Below are 13,855 nucleotides of genomic sequence, written 5' to 3'. Positions count from 1 at the left end.
TGTACACGTGTGTTAGCACTGATGGGGGCGGTTAGCTGTGACGGACCCTCTCATATACACGTTTGTTAGCAGTGATGGGGTCGGTTAGCTGTGACGTACCCTCTCATATACACGTGTGTTAGCAGTGATGGGGTCGGTTAGCTGTGACGGACCATCTCATATACACGTGTGTTAGCAGTGATGGTGGCGGTTAGCTGTGAGGGACCCTCTCATGTACACATGTTAACAGTGATGAGGTCGGTTAGTTGTGATGGACCCTCTTATGCAAATGTATGTTAGCAGTGATGGGTGTGGTTAGTGATGACAGATCCTCTCTTGCACATGTTAGCAGTGATGGGGGAGGTTAGTTGTGATGGACCCTCTCGTGTACACGTGTGTTAGCAGTGATGGGGGAGGTTAGTGATGACTGACTTTCTCATGTACATGTGTGTTAGCAGTGATGGTTACTGGTGACAGACCTTCTCGTGCATGTTCACAGTGATGGGGGAGGTTAGTTGTGATGGACCCTCTCGTGTACACGTGTGTTAGCAATGATGGGTGTGGTTAGCGGTGACGAACTCTCTCATGCCCACGTGTGTTAGCAATGATGGGTTGGTTAGCGGTGACGAACCCTCTCATGCCCACGTGTGTTAGCAGTGATGGGTTGGTTAGCGGTGACGAACCCTCTCATGCCCACGTGTGTTAGCAATGATGGGTGTGGTTAGCGGTGACGAACCCTCTCATGTACACGTGTGTTAGCAATGATGGGTGTGGTTAGCGGTGACGAACCCTCTCATGCACAAGTGTGTTAGCAATGATGGATGTGGTTAGCGGTGACGAACCCTCTCATGCACACGTGTGTTAGCAATGATGGGTGTGGTTAGCGGTGACGAACCCTCTCATGCACACGTGTGTTAGCAATGATGGGTGTGGTTAGCGGTGACGAACCCTCTCATGCTCACGTGTGTTAGCAATGATGGGTGTGGTTAGCGGTGACGAACCCTCTCATGCCCACGTGTGTTAGCAATGATGGGTGTGGTTAGCGGTGACGAACCCTCTCATGCCCACGTGTGTTAGCAATGATGGGTGTGCTTAGCGGTGACGAACGTTCTCATGCCCACGTGTGTTAGCAATGATGGATGTGGTTAGCGGTGACGAACCCTCTCATGCCCACGTGTGTTAGCAATGATGGGTGTGGTTAGCGGTGACGAACCCTCTCATGCCCACGTGTGTTAGCAATGATGGGTGTGGTTAGCGGTGACGAACGCTCTCATGCCCACGTGTGTTAGCAATGATGGATGTGGTTAGCGGTGACGAACCCTCTCATGCCCACGTGTGTTAGCAATGATGGGTTGGTTAGCGGTGACGAACCCTCTCATTCCCACGTGTGTTAGCAATGATGGATGTGGTTAGCGGTGACGAACCCTCTCATGCACACGTGTGTTAGCAATGATGGATGTGGTTAGCGGTGACGAACGCTCTCATGTACACGTGTGTTAGCAGTGATGAGGTCGGTTAGCTGTGACGGACCCTCTCATATACACGTGTGTTAGCAGTGATGGGGGCGGTTAGCTGTGACGGACCCTCTCATATACACGTGTGTTAGCAGTGATGGGGGTGGTTAGCTGTGACGGACCCTCTCATGTACACGTGTGTTAGCAGTGATGGGGTTGGTTAGCTGTGACGGACCCTCTCATGTACACGTGTGTTAGCAGTGATGGGGTTGGTTAGCTGTGACGGACCCTCTCATGTACACGTGTGTTAGCAGTGATGGGGGTGGTTAGCTGTGACGGACCCTCTCATATACACGTGTGTTAGCAGTGATGAGGTCGGTTAGCTGTGACGGACCCTCTCATATACACGTGTGTTAGCAGTGATAGGGCGGTTAGCTGTGACGGACCCTCTCATATACTCGTGTGTTAGCAGTGATGGGGCGGTTAGCTGTGACGGACCCTCTCATATACACGTGTGTTAGCAGTGATGAGGTCGGTTAGCTGTGACGGACCCTCTCATGTACACGTGTGTTAGCAGTGATGGGGGCGGTTAGCTGTGACGGACCCTCTCATATACACGTTTGTTAGCAGTGATGGGGTCGGTTAGCTGTGACGTACCCTCTCATATACACGTGTGTTAGCAGTGATGGGGTTGGTTAGCTGTGACGGACCCTCTCATGTACACGTGTGTTAGCAGTGATGGGGCGGTTAGCTGTGACGGACCCTCTCATATACACGTGTGTTAGCAGTGATGGGGGCGGTTAGCTGTGACGGACCCTCTCATATACACGTGTGTTAGCAGTGATGGGGTCGGTTAGCTGTGACGGACCCTCTCATGTACACGTGTGTTAGCAGTGATGGGGGCGGTTAGCTGTGACGGACCCTCTCATATACACGTGTGTTAGCAGTGATGAGGTCAGTTAGCTGTGACGGACCCTCTCATATACACGTGTGTTAGCAGTGATGGGGGTGGTTAGCTGTGAGGGACCCTCTCATGTACACATGTTAACAGTGATGAGGTCGGTTAGTTGTGATGGACCCTCTTATGCACATGTATGTTAGCAGTGATGGGTGTGGTTAGTGATGACAGATCCTCTCTTGCACATGTTAACAGTGATGAGGTCGGTTAGTTGTGATGGACCCTCTCATGCCCACGTGTGTTAGCAATGATGGATGTGGTTAGCGTTGACGAACCCTCTCATGCCCACGTGTGTTAGCAATGATGGATGTGGTTAGCGGTGACGAACCCTCTCATTCCCACGTGTGTTAGCAATGATGGATGTGGTTAGCGGTGACGAACCCTCTCATGCCCACGTGTGTTAGCAATGATGGGGGCGGTTAGCTGTGAGGGACGCTCTCATATACACGTGTGTTAGCAGTGATGAGGTCGGTTAGCTGTGAGGGACCCTCTCATGTACTCGTGTGTTAGCAGTGATGAGGTCAGTTAGCTGTGACGGACCCTCTCATATACACGTGTGTTAGCAGTGATGGGGGTGGTTAGCTGTGACGGACCCTCTCATATACACGTGTGTTAGCAGTGATGGGGTCGGTTAGCTGTGACGGACTCTCTCATATACACGTGTGTTAGCAGTGATGAGGTCGGTTAGCTGTGACGGACCCTCTCATATACACGTGTGTTAGCAGTGATGAGGTCAGTTAGCTGTGACGGACCCTCTCATATACACGTGTGTTAGCAGTGATGGGGGTGGTTAGCTGTGACGGACCCTCTCATATACACGTGTGTTAGCAGTGATGGGGTCGGTTAGCTGTGACGGACCCTCTCATGTACACGTGTGTTAGCAGTGATGGGTCGGTTAGCTGTGACGTACCCTCTCATATACACGTGTGTTAGCAGTGATGGGGTCGGTTAGCTGTGACGGACCCTCTCATATACACGTGTGTTAGCAGTGATGAGGTCGGTTAGCTGTGACGGACCCTCTCATATACACGTGTGTTAGCAGTGATGGGGTCGGTTAGCTGTGACGTACCCTCTCATATACACGTGTGTTAGCAGTGATGGGGTCGGTTAGCTGTGACGGACCCTCTCATATACACGTGTGTTAGCAGTGATGGTGCGGTTAGCTGTGACGGACACTCTCATATACACGTGTGTTAGCAGTGATGGTGCGGTTAGCTGTGACGGACCCTCTCATATACACGTGTGTTAGCAGTGATGGGTCGGTTAGCTGTGACGGACCCTCTCATATACACGTGTGTTAGCAGTGATGAGGTCGGCTAGCTGTGACGGACCCTCTCATATACACGTGTGTTAGCAGTGATGGTGCGGTTAGCTGTGACGGACCCTCTCATATACACGTGTGTTAGCAGTGATGGGTCGGTTAGCTGTGACGGACCCTCTCATATACACGTGTGTTAGCAGTGATGGGGTTGGTTAGCTGTGACGGACCCTCTCATGTACACGTGTGTTAGCAGTGATGGGGGCGGTTAGCTGTGACGGACCCTCTCATATACACGTGTGTTAGCAGTGATGAGGTCGGTTAGCTGTGACGGACCCTCTCATGTACACGTGTGTTAGCAGTGATGGGGGCGGTTAGCTGTGACGGACCCTCTCATGTACACGTGTGTTAGCAGTGATGGGGGCGGTTAGCTGTGACGGACCCTCTCATATACACGTTTGTTAGCAGTGATGGGGTCGGTTAGCTGTGACGTACCCTCTCATATACACGTGTGTTAGCAGTGATGGGGTCGGTTAGCTGTGACGGACCCTCTCATGTACACGTGTGTTAGCAGTGATGGGGGCGGTTAGCTGTGACGGACCCTCTCATATACATGTGTGTTAGCAGTGATGGGGGCGGTTAGCTGTGACGGACCCTCTCATATACACGTGTGTTAGCAGTGATGAGGTCAGTTAGCTGTGACGGACCCTCTCATGTACACGTGTGTTAGCAGTGATGGTAGCGGTTAGCTGTGAGGGACCCTCTCATGTACACGTGTGTTAGCAGTGATGGGGTTGGTTAGCTGTGACGGACCCTCTCATGTACACGTGTGTTAGCAGTGATGGGGTCGGTTAGCTGTGACGTACCCTCTCATATACACGTGTGTTAGCAGTGATGGGGTTGGTTAGCTGTGACGGACCCTCTCATGTACACGTGTGTTAGCAGTGATGGGGCGGTTAGCTGTGACGGACCCTCTCATATACACGTGTGTTAGCAGTGATGGGGGCGGTTAGCTGTGACGGACCCTCTCATATACACGTGTGTTAGCAGTGATGGGGGCGGTTAGCTGTGACGGACCCTCTCATATACACGTGTGTTAGCAGTGATGAGGTCAGTTAGCTGTGACGGACCCTCTCATATACACGTGTGTTAGCAGTGATGGTGGCGGTTAGCTGTGAGGGACCCTCTCATGTACACATGTTAACAGTGATGAGGTCGGTTAGTTGTGATGGACCCTCTTATGCACATGTATGTTAGCAGTGATGGGTGTGGTTAGTGATGACAGATCCTCTCTTGCACATGTTAGCAGTGATGGGGGAGGTTAGTGATGACTGACTTTCTCATGTACATGTGTGTTAGCAGTGATGGTTACTGGTGACAGACCGTCTCGTGCATGTTCACAGTGATGGGGGAGGTTAGTTGTGATGGACCCTCTCGTGTACACGTGTGTTAGCAATGATGGGTGTGGTTAGCGGTGACGAACTCTCTCATGCCCACGTGTGTTAGCAATGATGGGTTGGTTAGCGGTGACGAACCCTCTCATGCCCACGTGTGTTAGCAGTGATGGGTTGGTTAGCGGTGACGAACCCTCTCATGCACACGTGTGTTAGCAATGATGGGTGTGGTTAGCGGTGACGAACCCTCTCATGCACACGTGTGTTAGCAATGATGGGTGTGGTTAGCGGTGACGAACCCTCTCATGCACACGTGTGTTAGCAATGATGGGTGTGGTTAGCGGTGACGAACCCTCTCATGCACACGTGTGTTAGCAATGATGGGTGTGGTTAGCGGTGACGAACCCTCTCATGCCCACGTGTGTTAGCAATGATGGGTGTGGTTAGCGGTGACGAACCCTCTCATGCCCACGTGTGTTAGCAATGATGGGTGTGGTTAGCGGTGACGAACCCTCTCATGCCCACGTGTGTTAGCAATGATGGGTGTGGTTAGCGGTGACGAACGCTCTCATGCCCACGTGTGTTAGCAATGATGGATGTGGTTAGCGGTGACGAACCCTCTCATGCCCACGTGTGTTAGCAATGATGGGTGTGGTTCGCGGTGACGAACCCTCTCATGCCCACGTGTGTTAGCAATGATGGGTGTGGTTAGCGGTGACAAACGCTCTCATGCCCACGTGTGTTAGCAATGATGGATGTGGTTAGCGGTGACGAACCCTCTCATGCCCACGTGTGTTAGCAATGATGGGTGTGGTTAGCGGTGACGAACCCTCTCATGCCCACGTGTGTTAGCAATGATGGGTGTGGTTCGCGGTGACGAACCCTCTCATGCCCACGTGTGTTAGCAATGATGGGTGTGGTTAGCGGTGACGAACCCTCTCATGCCCACGTGTGTTAGCAATGATGGATGTGGTTAGCGGTGACGAACCCTCTCATGTACACACTTGTTGCTTTCCCAGGATGCGTGTCCTCTCTCTGTGTAACACGTCTGTGTCGGACGCTGGACTCCTTCATCTGCGGGGGCTGAAGCTTTTGGAGCAGCTGAGTCTGGATCGGACTAAAGTGACCAGCAGAGGGGTGTCTGAGTGCATCCCCCATCTCCTGCACCTCCAGGTTCATTCTGTCCCCCCTCTTTCCCTCATGAGCTGTCAGTTGTGGTCTCCATGATACAGACGCCCCCATTATATAGCAGAGAGTAGTCTGGTCCTGATATGAAACGTGATGGGGGTTGTAGACTTAAAGGGATACAGTTTACACCTCCCCAGTACATTGGGGGATGGGTGAATGTGATGGGGGTCGTGGATGGTATCGTGGTTCACATGTGCCCCCGCTGTTCACATTTTCTCACTGATATGTGTTCTCCCTCATAGGTCCTTTCATTGTCGCAAACGGGCGTTGGTGACAACGTCTTGAAGCTTGGAGTCCAGAAGTGCAAAAACCTCTTGAAACTTAATCTGAGCCGCACTCGCGTCACCAACAAGGGTGAGTGTGAGAGGAGGTGGCGCTGTCGGGGCTCTGCACTGCTCCTGGGCTCCCGAGTGTAGACACAGCTTCAGCTTTGTGTCTGGTTTGCATAAGTGTGAACACCCTCCTATAATTGGGGATGTGGTTGTTTTCAGTATCAGCAATCACATTTATGATTCTGATTAACCCCAGAGAAAGTGTCGCTTCTCTAGGAGGATTTTCCTGACATTTTCTGGTCAGTAAACAGCTGACAACACAGCAGAGGATCTCATTGTGGAAAGCGTTCAGTGAGAAGGTACAAAAACATTACCCGGGAATTAGACACCTATCATGGAGCACTGTGAGGACGTCATCAAGAAGGAGCTAAAATCTGGCACAACAGTGACATTACCTAGAACTGGACATCCCTCAAAAACTAATGAAAAGACAAGAATATTGGTGCTGGAGGCTGCAAAAGGCCAACAGCAACATCAAAGGGGCTGCAGGAATGTCTGTCCAGTCCTGGTCGTATTCATCATATGTCCAGCTTCTGCTGGGGTTGGGGGGCAAGACGAAGCCTTTTCTTGCAAAAAAGCCTGGTTATTTTCTGCCGAAACCTCAATCACGTCGGCCAAAAGTTTGTAGGGAATGTATTCCGTCTGATTAGATCAAGGGTGAACTTTATGGCCATAATTCCAAAATGCAAAGTTAACACCGGTCATCACCAGAAGATCACCATCCCCACAATGAGGCATGGTGGGGCAGCATTGTGCTCTGGGGATGGTTTTCACCATCTGGAACTGGGGCTTTAGTCAACAGGATGGGTATTATGAGCAGAACAAGATAATTTTACCTAAAAAAAAATCAGGTCTCTGCTAAAAAGCTGAAGATGAAGAGGAATTTCACCTTTCAGCACGACAACAACCCTAAGGGACAATCTGTGGTGACCTGGAGAGGGCGCTGTACACAGTTGATGTCCCAACAATCTGACATTTGTGGAGCTGCTGCAAGGAGGAGCGGACAAAGATCGCCAATTCTAGCACTGATAGACCCTAGTGTCGCGCTGATAGACCCCAACCCAAAAAGACTGAACGCTTCCTCCTCTCTGCAGGGGATCTCTTTGATACACAACTTTTGAGACTGGCCGAAGACTTGGCTTCCGGGACCTACTTTGACTCTTTGAATTAAATGTACCTGATGGTTAAGGGTGTGTGAGTATCTTTACCCATCAATGGGGCTGATCCCAATAAGAAGGTCGAAAAGGAAAGACACATTTGGTGCTGTGTCTTGGAAGGGCTAGGATCTGTTGCTGTAGCCAGGTCCTGGTGCCAGTGTATGGACTATTAGAGATTGGGGATCATCGGCCACGTGGGATTGTGATGTCTTGCCCACCCTGCTGGATGTGAGGAACTAGTTTAAGGACTGTTGTTCATTTTGTCGTCATATTACAAGATGACATCCCCATATGTGTTCCTTTTCTTGAGGCCACATTGCAGACTCTAAGGAATCGTATTTATGTTCGGTGTGAAATATTATTCACAAGTGGACATTGTCAAAGATCACAGCCTGGGAGGTCGCACAGATCCACTCGCTGTTATCTTTTTGTTACGAACAGCTCTCTGCTGCCCCCTATCATCCGGACAATTATGCTATTGACCGATGATTAACAGAGGAGGCCGCTGGCTGTTTCCTCTAATAGGCCGGTTATTGGGAAACTAACGGTGAGTGTATAATATATACACCTCCGATTCCAACGCTTGGAATATATATGAGGCAATGATTAAAACTTTTCAGTCGAAACGCGTTGGTTTGTAATTTGGGCACTTGGTGGTATGCCATGTAACTATTTTTTTATGAAACTACTAATAAATATGGAGTTTTAATCTTATGGACCACGCTGGAGAATCCACATTTTTTCTTTTCTCTCTATATATATACCCCGGTACGGTCACTGCTAACTCCACGATAACCCAAGAACTACTCGCTGCCACCACCAGTCGTTTATACAAGCTGACTAGATGCCTGATTTCTGGTAGCGTATGGCTTCAGGGTGCGGTTTACAGAACTATTACATTTTATGTTTAATCCAGAATGATAGGCAATGTTTATAAAAATATACAAAAGATTTTACAAAGGAGATAAAACAATACAGAATATACAGTTACATAAAATAAACAAGATTAACTAAAGAACTTGCTACGCTGATCTCAAGTATGATTCAGCTTAGCGAAGGAGAGAACTTTGATTGTAAACGTCCAGTGAACGTGATCGTGCATACACTGATATGCATCTACCTACAGGAACACAGATCATAGTTTGCCTTGTCCTTTTATCAGCACCTAAGTTACACCTACACACCTTTCCTTGATGACTTCATGTGGGTAGGTTTGCAGGATGTTCTCAGCCCTTCGGGATTTTATGAAATTCCCAACATTAACAATATCTTCACTCCTGACGATTGCAGAAGTTTGAGAACGTCGCCATATTTTTTTTCGGGATTTCCCCGTTACCCAGAGATTAAACATGACAAGGCTGCTGTCAGCGATCACTATTGATTTGGGGCTTATGGCAGATGTCACAGTTATGAGAAAATATGCATATTCTTTCCCAATTAGTCCTGAGGATAAATGTCTCATCAATATCGAATCTATACAAACCCCAATATTCATAACTTTCCACCGGTATCAAATCCACTGGCTGCATTTGTAAGTTTTTCTTTCAACTCAGGATGTGCTTCCTGGGGACAAAAGAGACTTTTCCATCTATGTGTAAAGACATGTCCCTTTGTCATCTGGACTTCAGAAAAGATCTTTCCTGTCTAATTACCTGTACTGTGTAGGGAGTCTTGGCTTCAAAAGGAACTCGAATGGTTAACTTTTCCGTAATTTATTCTCTTCCCATATGTTAAACTGTGTAATTCTACTTCAAGGAATGTAAGCTCCTGTCTTTCTACTGAAAATTCTTTGTGAGAGGAGGATGGTGGGGGTGAATGCCCCCTCACTGGAGTGGGTTATGGATCTTAATATTTTCTATGACAGACAGCATTCAAGATAGCTAACAATCTTCCTGGGAGTGGACATACCAGCAAATTAACCCTAACGTAAGAGCGAATAGCGCTCAGAGTAACTGCAAAAACCCAAGAGCTATAGCTCAGAATCTAAAGTCCTCTGTTCGCATGTTAAATGTTCGTCCATGGCAGTACAATTAGAAAAACACTGAACAACTATGGCTTGTATAGAAGAGTTTCCTGGAGAAAGCCTTATGTTACTGAAAACAACATGGCAGCGCGGCTGAAGTTTGCAAAGTTGCACCTGAACAAACCACAAGTTTTCTAGAACAATGGACACACGAGTTTAAAAGCAATGTTTGACTATAATGCCTGGCAATAGTTAAACCCAGTATTACAACACAAATGGCACATACCAATTTTCTAGCCCGGTGGAGGATGGGGACTGTTTGGGCTAGTTTTGCAGACACAGAAACTGGGAACCTCGCAGTCATGGAGTCGATCATGAACTTTTTTGTACACAAAAATTCTCTAGAGCCAAATATGAGGCCATCTATTCAAAAGTTAAAGCGTCGCCAAAACTGGGTCATGCATCTGGACAATGATCGCAAGCAGCAAATCTACATTAGAAAGCAAAGAATCCCCCGGCTGAGAAAGTAAAGAATCCCCCAGCTGAGAAAGTAAAAAATCCCCTGGCTGTGAAAGCAAAAACTCCCCCGCTGAGAAAGCAAAGAATCTTCCGGCTGAGAAATCAAAGAATCTTCCGGCTGAGAAAGCGAAGAATCTTCCGGCTGAGAAAGCGAAGAATCCCCCGGCTGAGAAAGCGAAGAATCCCCCAGATGAGAAAGCGAAGAATCCCCCGGCTGAGAAGGCGAAGAATCCCCCGGCTGAGAAAGCGAAGAATCCCCCGGCTGAGAAAGCGAAGAATCCCCCAGATGAGAAAGCGAAGAATCCCCCGGATGAGAAAGCGAAGAATCCCCCAGATGAGAAAGCGAAGAATCCCCCGGCTGAGAAAGCGAAGAATCCCCCGGCTGAGAAAGCGAAGAATCCCCCGGCTGAGAAAGCGAAGAATCCCCCGGCTGAGAAAGCGAAGAATCCTCCGGCTGAGAAAGCGAAGAATCCTCCGGCTGAGATAGCGAAGAATCCCCCGGCTGAGAAAGCGAAGAATCCCCCGGCTGAGAAAGTGAAGAATCCCCCGGATGAGAAAGCAAAGAATCCCCCGGATGAGAAAGCAAAGAATCCCCCAGATGAGAAAGCGAAGAATCCTCCGGCTGAGAAAGCGAAGAATCCTCCGGCTGAGAAAGCGAAGAATCCCCCGGCTGAGAAAGCGAAGAATCCCCCGGCTGAGAAAGTGAAGAATCCCCCGGCTGAGAAAGCAAAGAATCCCCCAGATGAGAAAGCGAAGAATCCTCCGGCTGAGAAAGCGAAGAATCCCCCGGATGAGAAAGCAAAGAATCCCCCAGATGAGAAAGCAAAGAATCCTCAAGCTGAGAGAGCAAAAAATCCCCCGGCTGTGAAAGCAAAAAATCCTCCAGCTGAGAGAGCAAAAAATCCCCCGGCTGTGAAAGCAAAAAATCCCCCACTGAGAAGCAAAGAATCTTCCGGCTGAGAAAGTAAAGAATCCCCCGGATGAGAAAGCGAAGAATCTCCCGGATGAGAAAGCGAAGAATCCCCCGGCTGAGAAAGCGAAGAATCCCCCGGCTGAGAAAGCGAAGAATCCTCCGGCTGAGAAAGCGAAGAATCCCCCGGCTGAGAAAGTGAAGAATCCCCCGGATGAGAAAGCAAAGAATCCCCCAGATGAGAAAGCAAAGAATCCTCAAGCTGAGAGAGCAAAAAATCCCCCGGCTGTGAAAGCAAAAAATCCTCCAGCTGAGAGAGCAAAAAATCCCCCGGCTGTGAAAGCAAAAAATCCCCCACTGAGAAGCAAAGAATCTTCCGGCTGAGAAAGCGAAGAATCCCCCGGCTGAGAAAGTAAAGAATCCCCCGGATGAGAAAGCGAAGAATCCCCCGGATGAGAAAGCGAAGAATCCCCCGGCTGAGAAAGCGAAGAATCCTCCGGCTGAGAAAGCGAAGAATCCTCCGGCTGAGAAAGCGAAGAATCCCCCGGATGAGAAAGCGAAGAATCCCCCGGATGAGAAAGCGAAGAATCCCCCGGATGAGAAAGCGAAGAATCCTCCGGCTGAGAAAGCGAAGAATCCTCCGGCTGAGAAAGCGAAGAATCCCCCAGATGAGAAAGCGAAGAATCCCCCGGCTGAGAAAGCGAAGAATCCTCCGGCTGAGAAAGCGAAGAATCCTCCGGCTGAGAAAGCGAAGAATCCTCCGGCTGAGAAAGCGAAGAATCCCCCAGATGAGAAAGCGAAGAATCCCCCGGCTGAGAAAGCGAAGAATCCTCCGGCTGAGAAAGCGAAGAATCCCCCAGATGAGAAAGCGAAGAATCCCCCGGATGAGAAAGCGAAGAATTCCCCGTATGAGAAAGCAAAGAATCTCCCGAAAGAAGAATGCAGCCCTGCAAAGTCACAGTCCATCCTCTACACAATACTAATCCTGTGATGGGACCTTAAGAGAAACGTCATAGAATCAAATGCCCACAAAACACAAACTGAAGAAGAGCGGCCAACACTTCCCAGAAGATGCGAGAGGCTGAGAAAGTCATAGAGGAAACCAGAACTTCATGTTATTGCTCCTAAGGAATCTTCTATAAGCTGCTGATTCATGGGGTGTACTTAATTTTTCACACAGCTTCAGCATTTTGGTCTAGTTTTTGGTAAATGATGATACTGTGTATTTTGTAATTTTACTAAATTTTTTGTTTAAATGATTTTATTAGGGGGATTTTTACATATACAAGGGAAGGTAAGAGTAGGGAATACAGCAAAAAATATGCAATTATGAAATATGCAATTATGAAATACAATATAAAAACTGAAAATATTAGCAGTACAGTAAAATAAAACCTCAGTAATACAATATAACATATCTACCCCAAAACCTAGAAGACAAAGGAGGGAAAGATGGGGGCAAGGAAAGTTGGGTAGAGAAGAGGGATTGTAGGAAAAGAGAAAAAGGAATAGGAAGGGAAAAGGACTAAAGAGGATAAAAAGGGGGGAGAAAAGATTATTTATGGGAGGGATACCACTAGTTTTCCATTTGGTCCCAATTAGTAATTTGGCAACTGCAAACAAATGTAAGAAGATATATTTAATTTCCTTGGGAATAGAGTCGGCATCTAGAGAAAGGAGGGAGACTTGTGGGACAATTTTACTCAATTTTAAGACCCAAATGCTTTTTTTATGACCTGATACATAAAACTATAGAATTCAAGAGGATGTACTGAGTCTTTTCTTGGCTGTCTTGCAGTTTAGCACCCTGTATATGGATTCTCCCCCTGTTCCTGGACACTTCTGACTTCCCGTGCTTCTCTTTCGTCTAGGTCTGCGCTTCCTGAGAAACGCAGCCATCGTCCAGCTGTGTTTGGACGGTTCAGGGGTCACCCCGGAGGGGGTGTCCGGCGTAATAAGCATCTGTCCCAACCTCACCAGTTTGAGAGCCCACCACCTGCGCCTGATTCCTGCTGACCAGGTCTCCGAGGAGGAGGAAGGGAGCTGAGCACCGCTGCTCTTTGCAGATGAGGTCATTATCTCAGGTGTGATGTCATCACCAGTGAAGCAATATCAGGGAGGCTTCCTGGACAGCAGACATTTTACTTTTCATGGGCAAAGGATTTATTTTATTGCTCCACTTACGGCGTCTACAATAAAACAGTCTTTATGAATCTGTGTCTGACTCTGCATTAGTTTATTCCGATGTGGAACGTTACACTTCAATCCATGGTCTGGTTACAGGTGATCAGAGCTGATGACAGGTCAGGGGGAGGGGTTACAGGTGATCAGAGCTGATGACAGGTCAGGGGGAGGGGTTACAGGTGATCAGAGCTGATGACAGGTCAGGTGGAGGGGTTACAGGTGATCAGAGCTGATGACAGGTCAGGGGGGGGAGGGGTTACAGGTGATCAGAGCTGATGACTGGTCGGGGAGGGGTTACAGGTGATCAGAGCTGATGACAGGTCGGGGGGGGTTACAGGTGATCAGAGCTGATGACAGGTCAGGGGGAGGGGTTACAGGTGATCAGAGCTGATGACAGGTCAGGGGGAGGGGTTACAGGTGATCAGAGCTGATGACTGGTCAGGGGGAGGGGTTACAGGTGATCAGAGCTGATGACAGGTCGGGGGGGTTACAGGTGATCAGAGCTGATGACAGGTCAGGGGGAGGAGTTACAGGTGATCAGAGGTGATGACAGGTCAGG

At 48.8% G+C, this 13,855-nt stretch overlaps 1 protein-coding gene across 8 annotated transcripts in view; it reads left to right on the top strand.

Moving 5' to 3' along the window:
- Positions 1-13,329, top strand: part of LOC141264809 (uncharacterized) — a 277,922-nt gene extending 264,593 nt beyond the window's left edge. For 6 of the 8 annotated variants that reach the window (XM_073677148.1, XM_073677143.1, XM_073677145.1 and 3 more), the window contains exons 16-18: positions 6,063-6,216; positions 6,474-6,585; positions 12,984-13,329. In XM_073677148.1, coding sequence (XP_073533249.1) covers positions 6,063-6,216; positions 6,474-6,585; positions 12,984-13,159 — 442 coding nt within the window. In that variant the 3' untranslated portion in view covers positions 13,160-13,329. The remainder of the gene's footprint in view (positions 1-6,062; positions 6,217-6,473; positions 6,586-12,983) is intronic. The other 2 variants (XM_073677149.1, XM_073677150.1) reach the window with 2 other exon arrangements.
- Positions 13,330-13,855: the final 526 nt, after the last annotated feature.

Source organism: Phyllobates terribilis, unplaced genomic scaffold, assembly GCF_046119375.1.
Source record: "Phyllobates terribilis strain yellow unplaced genomic scaffold, ASM4611937v1 Scaffold_4__5_contigs__length_816908805, whole genome shotgun sequence".
NCBI lineage: Eukaryota > Metazoa > Chordata > Amphibia > Anura > Dendrobatidae > Phyllobates > Phyllobates terribilis.
Note: the sequence above shows the minus strand (reverse complement) of the source record. Positions and strands in the feature narration are given on the sequence as shown.